Source organism: Scleropages formosus, chromosome 8, assembly GCF_900964775.1.
Source record: "Scleropages formosus chromosome 8, fSclFor1.1, whole genome shotgun sequence".
Lineage (NCBI taxonomy): Eukaryota > Metazoa > Chordata > Actinopteri > Osteoglossiformes > Osteoglossidae > Scleropages > Scleropages formosus.
Genome location: NC_041813.1, coordinates 25,935,588 through 25,947,660, shown reverse-complemented (window position 1 = coordinate 25,947,660; position 12,073 = coordinate 25,935,588). Strand labels below are relative to the sequence as shown.

Here is a 12,073-nt window from a genome sequence, read left to right as displayed (position 1 = left end):
GACGAACGGTCTCATGCAGTGTGTGTGTGTTTAGGAATACCGATGGGCTCTTTCTCTTACTGCGGTCGATAAGCTAGAACCTGGGAGTTCAGGACACAAAGGGGTTACACTTTTCGGCCTAAGCAGCGAAGCGAAGTTCCTCCGACTCCTGCGTTATATATAGAATCCGACACAGAGGAGCGGCTGGCATGCATACGAAATTCAAAGAAATTATTCATAACCTTTTCAATTTTTTACAGGTGAATGTCATCGTGAAAAACAGCCTTGCTCCCCCCCCCGTAGCTCCGAGCCGTTCTCCCTCACCATGGTGAATGGGAGTATAGGGAACAAGGATGAACAAACCGGGAGAACATGCAGCACAGGACATTTATTTATTCAGTCAACACTTTTTCCCAAAACAACCTACAATGATTTACCAGGGTTTTTTTAAATTTTGAGACGATATAGAGAACTGGATCATACAAGACAATACAAAGTAATGGAAGGACACAGGTATACATCTGTACAGCTACACTGATAATCCCACTTCTGCCACCTGCTTGTAGGTCGTCACCAAAAGCTGGAGTCTGGAAAAGGACATTTTACACTGATCTGAACTACTGACTCCCAAAGACCAGTAGAAGAGAAGCCACGGAAATACACACACACATTGTCAGAAACCACTTGTCCCGAGCGGGGTCGCAGTGAGCTGGAGCCTAACCCAGCAACACGAGGCATAAGGCTGGAGAGGGGGAGGGGACACGGGACGCCAGGCCACCGCAAGGTACCTCAAGCAGGACCCGAACCCCAGGCCCACCAGAGAGCAGGACCCGGCCAAACTCGTTGCGACACCGCGCCCCCCCGGGGAAATAACTACCTTCAATTATCGATAAGCACAAGTGCTTAACCTGAGTTAAAATTATAATCCAGGTGCGGCAGATAGCAGGCCGAGCCGTACTGTACAGGGCAATGCCAAGAGCCTCGTCATTCGTGAGCGATGCATCCCTGACAAGACGAAGACTAGCCAGAGATGGGCCGGCCTGCTGCAAACCCAGCACCGAGAGCCAAGTTCCTCTAAAGACATAGAGGAGAACACAGCCACGCTATCTCATTAACCTCCATCGATTAGATTATAAAGGCTCGATGCTGCCTTTCAGAGCACAAGGGAGGAAATGACGTCATCTGGATGAGATGGTATTAATCTGTGTTTAAGAAAGCAATATATCTCATAGTGACAGGGGAGAGTGCATGCAGGTGGTTACAGCCGGACGCAGAGGTCAGAACCAGGAGGCAACACGGCCACTGTACCGCAGGACAACCCGCTTATTGCCCACGCAATTCAAACGGCAGCAAATGCAAAAGCCGTATATACAGTAGACGTGACATATCAAATTCTGTACCGAGACAAACGAAATGAAGGGCCGAGTAACTAAATCATCTGATTGTCCGAATACATTGATCACTAAAGCCACTTTTTGTTCTAGGAGTCATACAGTAGGAAGAAGAAATATACTGAAGCTTCATTATTATGTCCTTTGAAAGCGTTCTCAGCAGGAAATGGAAATTCGGTATCCCTCGTCCTCTCGTGCCGCCAACTTTCCTGGAAACCAAACAGACCGCGGGGCAGCAGGTGGTATAGTAGTTAGAGCCGCCACATTCCCCTTGAAGGACCCACGTTCAGATCCCGGCTGTAGTACCCTTGAGCAAAGTACTTACCCTGAACATATACAGTGAAAATTATTCAGCTGTACGAACGAGTAAATCACTGTACCGAACTGAAAATTGTAAGCGACTTTGGAGAAAAGAATCAGATAAATAAGCACATTCAATGCAAACTGCAGTCATGCAGTGGTTGGTAGGTCCAACTGATCGAACAGACTGCATGTAGGAAACAGCTGTTCTCTGGAGGTCTGGGAGTCCTGCAGTGTGTAAGCATAGACAAACAGTTTCCTGGGTGCTTAAGAGCATTTCTGGAAGACTCTTTGGGGCCTTTGTTTTACCCAGCTGCTTTGCAGCACCCCTGTTTTCCAACACTTTTAAGCCCTCTATCACTTACCATCATTTTCTTCTAACTGAGACTTTGAAAAAAGGAAAAGAATGGAAAAAATGTGAATTATTGCACCATTCTTAAAGCAAATGCTAGCTTCACCAAAACCGGTGGTTACCTAAATTATTCCGTGTTATTCGCAAAGAATGCTGAGGGTGCTTAGGGACGGATGATTTAGGGAAAGGAACTACGTGCATTCTCTTCCTGACAGGCACCCATTGCTCATAGTAAAAAGCCACAATTTAGCCTATTAGGACTCCAGTAACTGAGGACGGAGCCTTCACAGCTTATTTCACAATCACAGATGGCACTCCCTCAAGAAGTCCACTGTGTGCCGTAGCAAATCCTTGACCGCCTCGCATCACACTTTTCCGCTGGCTGTTTTCCACGTGGGAGAACGTGAGCGTGGCCGTGAGTCACCGAACACTTTCCCGCGCGTTTCGGAAACACCGCAGGCCACTTGGACACACGTTCGACACAACCGGATGAGAATGCGCTGAAGGAAAGTCAAAAAGTATGTGCACAACAGTTAACGTGGGGGGATACTTGTGAACTTAAACTCGTAGATTGTCCGCGATGAGCAGCAATTAGTTAACGCACCAACGTCCCCCAATCAGTCAAACTCTACTGCGGCTACACAGCTGGAGGCCTCACTTCAAAATATAAAGAGTCATATGTCCACTATACAAGTTTGCCAATTCAAGACTCGTGTTCTCAATTTACTAACACAACCGAGACTGTAATTCTTTCAGTTTGTTTGCAAGTCTTTGTAAATATTTAAAGATCACGGGAAAGAATAATAAACCTTTATGCAAGTCTTCACACCGTCATGGCCGGCGCGTTTATCGACTGATTCATCTCACAAACATGTGCGACATTTCTCATCTTATTGCTCGCCAAAGCTGGCTAACAGCAGGCACAAGCTGAAAACACGTGGAGGCAAGTTGAACGGAGGTGGTTCTGCACCCCCGTCCTGTCCAGATATTTTGCTCCCGCGCCAAGACGCGGAAACGCAGGTGGCTTTTGCCCCTCAACGGACAGAAATGACAGGAAATGAAATTTCAAACAAAATGCACTTGCGATGGAAAATGTTCGTAACTCTGAAAGTTTGTAACTCAAACGTTCGTAGCACGAGGAGTCAATACACGAGTCTTTTAATAATGATTTTGCTTTTGAACAAAATTACAGATGCGCTCCCTTTAGGAAACAAACGCTTGACTGTGATAAGGAGTCTACACAAGCAGGGTGTAGAGCGAAGGTGGAGGGCAGCCTTTAAATAACACTGCGCCATTTCGTCCGGAGCAGTTCGCAGCGGGTCAGGTCGATGCAGCGGCAGCCACAAAGTGCCTTGGCCTCTCCTGGCCCTCACTGTGAGAGAGGCCCCGAACAAGCACACTTCCCGGGAAGCTCTCGTCCGCACCTCCAGCCCTCAGGCCACACTTGTTATCTTTCTGACAGCCGCATGAATTCAGCAGCTCTAATGGGTGCAGCACTGTGGGGTCATGCTGCACCTCTCCCCTGGCTATGTGGAAGGCACTTCCTTAGCGCAGATCTGAAGGCCACAAGTATCTTCTGCATCTCACAGAGGAGAGAAGAGCCGCCGGGGAACTGACACAGCACACCGTGGCTCAGACAAAATTGCCCGAAAGACAGGCAAGCATATTGTCAGTTGACAGATATTACGGACATTCATCATGCGGTCCCTCGTCCGGCGTCTTCTACACGGCACATGAATGTAGAAAGGGGTCGTCAGAGTCGGGCTCTATTTACGTCCCAAAAGCATTTCCGGTTCATCACAGCACAGGCGATTCGGTAAATGTGAGACCCTTAATGAGCACTCGTAAGAAAGTCCAAATGTCGTAAATGTGCTGCCGATTTTTCATTAATATCTGACAGCAACAGCTATTAGCAATATCCTGCTTTCTCTCAAATGTGACGTAACTGCATTTCGAACGTAACTACACATATTTTTACGGTGTGAGAAAAGTGAAGGTAATGTCTCGCTTAATTATTACTGTTGTATAATTAATGTTGGAAATAATTAATACACCGCATGTTGGGTAGCATTGTCATAAAAGTTCTCGATTGCGACCAAAAGAGTAGGAGGGTTAAGTCTACGAAGCAGGTATGCATGTCTGCATATGCATGGTATTTATGTATATATATGTACCTACACCTATACATGGTACTTAACCTGAAATACTGAAAAATGCAAGTACATGCACTACTTTGTCATTAATTTCTTATTTATTTTCCTGATAAGCAGTTTATAGAACGCTACACACAGCACCTAGGATGAACTCACCTATCAGGCAGTCGCTGCAATAAATTCCAGTTCTACCATAAATAATTAAAACCATGTCCACATGTTTTTCTTTTTTGAACCCAAGCTACAAGATGAAAATGCTAATATCCGAGTCATGGAAGTTGCCATGAACAAGTAATGTGAAATCCTTACAAATTTCAGATAATTTATATGCTCTTCCGTGAAATGCATGCATTTAGTGTGCATTGCTCCCAAAAACGGGGGCCGCTCCATGTTCAATGCGGAGAAAGTGCTGATGCTGGAGAGCGGAGAGGCTCTTACTGTGTGAACAGATCAAGAGCAAGGGCCCCTCAGGGGTCTGCTATTTACTCTTCGCATCTCGTGGATGGCTTAGAAGTGTCTCCTGCAGAACTGGATACCTTTGAGCCACCTATTTTACCTTGAAAGGAAAAACAGACAGCCCATATGGCCCGGAAGTACTATATCCACTGAGATTAAAAGCATCTGTCTTTTTCACAGACTTCAGCTCAACGACATCAAAGTCATTTTGTTTCGTGGAGCTTTAAGGTTTATGTATCATGTGGAACTTCCCATTCACTGCTTCTTTCCACACGACCTGGAAGGACCAGCTGCTAATGCATGTCTGAGTTCGATACTCCATAAAACATAACTTGATAATTACAGATGATGAGAATAAACTTGTTCAGAAGCAGGTATGACACTGTCTAAAATTGGCGATATGTTTATTTATGGATTCCAACAGTGTGAGAAATATGACATTGGGAAAACGGATGCTGACAGTCACAGCGTGATGGAGGTATTGCCCACCTGGTACGTGTTGTCAAAGCTGTCATACATGAACCTTGTGATCAGCGATGTCTTTCCAACTGCAAAAAAATGGAGGAGAAAATGTTAATATTTCAAATTTACACACATTATAATGGAATCATGTCATGGCAACACACTGAAAGCAATGCACATCACATATTTAAAGGTTTATGGCCTTATAATAAAAAAAAATTGTGCTTATTCCAAGAAAAACATGCACAAAAGATGGAACAATATGCACCAAGAGCAGATAGTAAGTGTGCTCTAAATTATTGACGAAACTTTGATACCCACGAAGGCTTCATGTTTCATTTACAACTCATATTTGAAAATAACCTAGTTTATTCTGGCCTTTCGTTTTTTTTTTATCAAAAAACATTCTTATAATATGGAAATATTTGTTTTTGTTACTGTATTCTTTTTTTTTTTTTTTTTTATAAAATGTGGGTTGTTTACTCAGTGTTCTGGCATGAAGGTTTAAGAAGAATCTGAATTGTGGGTTTGGGACAAGAAGAGGGCTCAGCTGTGCAGCGGAATGATAGAGTGGCGAAGACCTCTCAGTGTGAACATAGCAGCGCAGTGACCATTACGGGACCACTGCGCATAGGAGCCTCTTCTCACACTGTGCGTTAATAAAAGAATCTTCAATAGCCGGTCTTCAGCCTAACAGAAATACAAAATAAAATCTAATCGCCAGCCCCAAATTAGGGAAGAGAATAAAAACGTGTTGCTGTCCTTCACTGCAGATGCAAATAATGTGTGTATTCCATGACAAGACTACTTGTCCACACACACCATCTGAAACCACTTGTCCCATACAGGATCGTGGTGAACCGGAGCCTAACCTGGCAACACAGGGCATAAGGCTGGAGGGGGAGGGGACACACCCAGGATGGGACGCCAGTCCGTCACAAGGCTCCCCAAGTGGGACGCGAACCTCACACCCACCGGAGAGCAGGACATGGTCCAACCCACTATGCCACCACACGCCGCTTGACTATTTGTCCAGCAAGGTATTACTAAGACCCAACTTGCTTAGTGTCTTCATTGAGAACCAATACTGGGAATGGGAGCAAAGTGGAGGAAGACCAAAAAAAAATTTCCTCCATTTTCCTGTTGATTATGACGAGGCTATTTGGATCACACCACTCTACTAAGTGACTAACACTTAGTTGGAATAAATAAAAAAATCAGGTTGAATCAAAATGTATGGGTGTTTTCCTAAAAACTAAGAGAGAAGGGTAATTATTCCATTGGGTAGTTGGGCATACTGTAGGGGGATTATGTTTAAAAAAGCATCCAGATGACAAACTTTTCTATTATTTCTATGAAGCTTGTGGTACTTGACATATTTACTATCCTGATGTACAACACTTGTGTTTTCCTACTGTCCTTTGTTTTAATTTGCAAGAATTTGTTCAGTAAATACGAATCTAAACCGCTAGAAGATAATTATTACATGCATCAAATACTACTGGAAAGAATGAAATAACTCCCAGAATTTTTAATTATGATCTTGAGGGATGCTCTGCCTTTCCAGATTCTCATGTGATGATGCCAAGAAGAGCAATTCATTAGACGGAGTAACTTTCTATCTGACAATTTTTATTAATCGTTTTTCATAGTAATTATTGTAAAAAATATATATATATATATATCTCCCTGGTATATAAAGGCACGAAAGGAGGTTATACAGGACCCTTGGAATGTGCTCTGTCTCTCACCGGTTCTTCACAGATTTTGATTTCTGTAAGTCATTTGCCTGCCATTTCCCCAAAGACCTCGAAGAGTTCACTGGACCTTAAGTGACCAGGGCCTGTGCAGTGTTACAAAGGCTTCAAGAAAATTCAAAACTGCATTTCCCTTTTTCCTAGAAACCATCCCCTCCCCCCAAAAAATATATCTTTACGACTGATTCTTTAAATCAGGACGAAGGTCATTCTCCTCGGATCTTTCGATCCTGTACGCAGGAATATTGCGAAAGGAGTGGATGATGTCAGGTATAACAGAACAAGGTCTTTCTAACATGTAAGTGTGCATGTAGAGGCTTCTGCATGTTGAGGTTCAGGGCTGGAAGAGCATGGGGGTCCATGTTTGTCAACGGCAAACACCGAGTGTGTTCTTCACGCTTGCAGAGTGCGGCTGCTCAACCTCATTATGAGAAGAATGAAAGCCATTAGCTATTGGGTGACCCTTCCATTGTACATCTAGCAATAATTAATATTTATTTTTGGGTAGCTGAGAGCGCGGAAAAGGAACGAGAGAAATTTCGTGCACTTGTGAAAATTTCCACGCAGAGGCGGCCCACGGAGGTTAAGCGCTCCCTCCTTTTGCAGTGGAAAAGGAGCTGGAGACTAATTAGTTTGCATTCTCTTCTTTCTGCCAGCAGCCTCAAGCTTCGCCTGGAGACTCGCTTCTATGCCGAGTTTTTTATTTGAATCTAGATCTATTCAGATGTAGTTCCTTCCCTTCAGGTCCTGGGAGGCTGACATTTAAGGGGGAAAAAAACACAAAATCACTATTCCTCACCGTACTCAGCTCGAAACCAGTGCTACTGCCTTGAGCGCTGAAGCCTTGAAAAGATTTCCTGGTTATGTCCCCATAAATAACTTCACATCAGCTGTCCACTTCCCTCCGAAAAAGTCATACAAGCGTCAATGCGGTGGCATGCTGACACAGCAGTCTTCTATTCCTGTCTTGTTCCCCACCAACATGTATTAGCATCTGGTGTTGATACCAGCGACTAACCACAGCCTGATTTATTATTTCATTGTGTCATTTTATGCTGACGTTACTGAAAATCCCTTGAAACGGACACCTGATCCCAACAAATGCATCTTAATAACTCTGATGAAGCAGCGATTTGGAGATTTTTGAAAAAATGCAGAACTAAAATTGTTTAGCTTTTCATGAAATGTCTCTTACAGTTAACATTAAGGACAGAAGTCAACTTTTATTTTAACGAATGTCAAAACAACCCAAGGCAGCACTCCTTGAGGCCACCAACACTGCAGCTATCCAGTACCAGAGCTGAACAGCATGAATCTACTGGAAAGCACCTCCACTACATTGACTGCCCCCCTAATTATGGAAATCCAATTTTTATGCAAGGAAATTATCTTTGCATCTTATTACATTACATGTGTACCTTCCAGGCAGGATCTCATCATTCAAATGGTTATTTCTGCATGTTATTAATGTCAACGGTGTGTTATAAATTGCTGCTTTTTTGAGATGCATTTTTATTATGCCACAACTAGTACTGTTCTGTTGAAGATATTGGACAAAATAAGCTCTGCTGATATAAACAGCAGCTGCATAACCCAAGAAGTACATGTATTAATGTAATACAACAATATAACAACCTTAATTGTTTTTTTTTTTTAAAATAATGAGATAATTATTACCCCATAATAATATTTAGTTTATTAAGTACATGGCAATACTCAAACATCAGTGAAGAACAGACTTCATTTTTACTTTACCGCATATTACCTGCGTTGTCAGTATTACACAGGCATTTACTTCATACTTTCTGAAGAAACTAAGAGACCGGCACCCCATTTTCCCTAACCGCATCATCTTCTCTCCATGAGTACCAGGATATGGAGACAAAAATGAAGAGGACTATTATGCCGAGCACTTCTATCTCCACAAAGTGGACTAGCAATTAAGTGGATAAGAGGGCAGCACTTCGAGCTGTTTGCGGATGCTCACTACTACCGAGAGCTACTTGTCACTTTCTACCTGGAAGGTGAGTACCATCGGCCTCGTCTCCAAGTGACCACCTGCACATCACCCAACGTGCTGCTTTCTATCGCCATTACGGTTTATCCGTTTGCTTTGCCTTGTACAAGCCAGTGAGCAGATCATCAGCAAAAATGGTACCGCTCTCTTCAACAACTCGCAAGCAATGATCATCAGGGAAACACAAGAAATGGTAAAGCAAGCTAGTCATAATAACAGTTATTATACTGGCAGCATAGTTTTCTCTCTGAACAGGCTTCTTGAAGTTACTTTGCATCAACACAGTTGGCCCAAAAATATCAGCACCCTTGCACATTTGCAAATAATAAAATAACAAAAATAACACTTTTTGCGGTTCCGAATCAAAATCAAAGGCTCTGTAACAGTCACATTAAGAATTACGGAGACCAAATACTGTGGTCAATTTCAACATTTTTTTTTTTTTTTGAGCTATCTGCAAAAAGTGCACGCGTGCCAATACTTTGGGCCACGGCGGCAAATAGTAGCATCGCTTCAGAGAAAATTGTCGTCAACTAACATCAGGAAATGTGGCCACAACGGAGCCTAAAATCAGTCTACGAAAATCAACCTCCTCATAGAGTGACTAATGATTCAGTTCCAGTCTCATATCTCCAGATCACAGTAACAGGGGTACCGACCTTGGTCTCCTTTTAGCATTCATCTTAAATTAACAGCTATCGCAGTGAAAAGTAATAATTAAAATAAAATGCTATCAAAGTATCAATTTTTCTTCAAGGATTATGACCGGCTATGGAAATTCTTGTATTCAACATTTGGTGACTCATATCACAGTTGGCTATGTGATAAATCTTCTGTAACAGTCCATTACCTTCTGACAGAACATTTTCTGAAGGGGAAACACAAACAACGCAATATAAATGCTTTTCAATAAACCCACAAGATTGTCCATGATAAATTCTTCAAACGATTTACGTTCAATTTCAGAATAACAAATGGAAGCTGAAATATAAAAAACACAAATGATAGCAGAGTTCTGGAATTGTATAAACTGTATTATAATTTCTTCTGTTCAAGCACTGAAACTTTTAAGGACAACTTTTTAGAACAGATAGAAGTACTGCTGATTTTAGTTATAACATCCAGAAGTAAATTGGGCCCTGAATTTGACAATAATGCAAAGCGGTTATTGACTTCATGTCAAAAATTGTTTTGACACATTGTGTTTCTAATGGCCAATAATTTTACATCTACGCTCTTAGTTAAATGTTTAAAAAATATGTTAAAAGGTGTACTCTTTTGCTTTGTTTGAATTCGCAACCACTGAAAACATAACAAAGAAAAAATCTACAGACTTCTATAAAAGATTTTGTACAACAATCAAGTTTTAAATGAACATCAACCCAAAAACAGACGAATGCAGTTGGACAATTAGATTTGAAAAAGTAGTTGCAATGAAAGCAATAAAGCCATCACTTTATCTTCAAGGGCTGCTTTTTCGGAATAATATACATTTCACGGCCAAAGGACTGGAAATTGGAATTAAATATTAAACTTCTTATTTAATCCTGGTCACTGAGGTCATAATTAGTTTCTTTAAATGTGATGAATTAAACATTATCTGCTGTAATCATATGGAAGTGTTAAAAAGGAAAAAGTGATGCCGCAGGGCACCACATACCAATACCTGAGCATGTAGAGCGAATGATATGGAATACAACACAGTGAATGACACAATTCCATGATGGCAGCAGGAGTTTGCTGCAATGATTGCACCCCAAATCCCCTGGAGCCAGAGTCCCAACCTTCAACCTTGTTGGGGGGAAACTGTTTCATCTTGACATTTGGACTGATCAATATTGCTTTTTCTTCAGGGCCTGCCACCTATTGATTTCCATTAAAGCCTAATTAATGTGGTGCAGGGTGTTTGGGTGTCCCACACACACACACAGAGAATAAAGGACCTCTGACCAAACACCCCCCTCAGCTTGCTGCCCTACATTTACATTTGTTTAGCTACTTTTATTTTTACATTTAGATTTAGTTAGCTATTTTAACTGATGCCGACTTACAATGTAGCTACTCACAGTGATTTATCCATTTATTCATCTGGGCCGTTTTTACTGCAGCAATGCAGGGTAGGTACCTTGCTCCAGGGAATTACAGCAGGAGGTGAGATTTAAACCTGGATCCTTAAAGTGTATGCGAAAGTGAATGTTGCCCAGCTGCGGCAAAGACTGAACAATGTGTTGGTGAGATCTCTAATGAAAGTGGCATAGATATCCAGCAAGACACATCTCTGTGCTTTCATTTTACAAAATTAATAAATACAAATGCAACTCTATGCAATGTTATTCATAAATTCTGCCAGTTCAGCTACCAAGTAAATTCTCCAGACAAAGACAGGAAAAAATAAACAAATGACTTCCTTGTCTCTTGTTGACCGTTAGTGTGAAGAACTTTATTATTTTCATTAAACTATGTGCTTACAGGTAATGAGAGAAAATCAGAGCTTCTTTTGTGCATTTTAATGTGGCACCAAGGGACTGTCTGTTGTTCATTATAATTTGCTGGCATTCACTGCCACTTTGGCAAAAGTAATGAAAATAATGATAACCGTAAAATCATCAATTAATTTACTTCTTGATGAGATATTATGAGTGGAACACAGTAATCAGCTTTTTTTAATTGTGCCTTTGTTACCTTCAGTTCTCTCCAGCTAAATGGAATATGCTTAATTTTTTCTTCCACTTCTGCTGCTTCTCAGAACAATACTGACGAAACGATGGACAGTGGATGAACTTGGAAAGAAACTGTGATGGCACCTTTAAGGGTCTTTGGTTCCAAGCGGCATTGAATAATAAACTGACTTATTTTGTGGAGGTCACACACAGTTAACGAATTACAAAGTCAAATTAAAGGAAAGCTTAACAAGCAGAGGCATCAGAAAAACGGTGCACATTTAGCGGATGCTGAATAACAGGGACACCGGTAATGAAGAGCATCCCTTTCACTGTTGGTTCAAAGACACTTCGGCAGGGGTTATGGTCACGAGGGGCAATTAAAAGAGGGAGAAACATCTGCCATCTAGACAAGCTGCACATGTGCACCTTAACCTCCTGTAGTCCACCCGTCCAGGAATGCTAAATAAGGATCTTATTTCTTGTATGCAGAGGAGAACAGTTGGCACTCTTTGCAATTAAAAATGTCTGTCTCCCATAAATCAA

At 41.9% G+C, this 12,073-nt stretch overlaps 1 protein-coding gene across 3 annotated transcripts in view; it reads right to left on the bottom strand.

The window, feature by feature from the left end:
• The window catches only part of LOC108937158 (ras-related protein Rab-6B), a 58,932-nt gene that overhangs the window by 28,748 nt on the left and 18,111 nt on the right, over window positions 1–12,073 (bottom strand). For all 3 annotated transcript variants that reach the window (XR_003797856.1, XM_018756931.2, XM_018756932.2), the window contains exon 2: window positions 5,121–5,179. Coding sequence is in view for 2 of the 3 variants with exons in the window: in XM_018756931.2 (XP_018612447.1) it covers window positions 5,121–5,179 (59 nt within the window). In the remaining variant the exon portion in view is untranslated. The remainder of the gene's footprint in view (window positions 1–5,120; window positions 5,180–12,073) is intronic.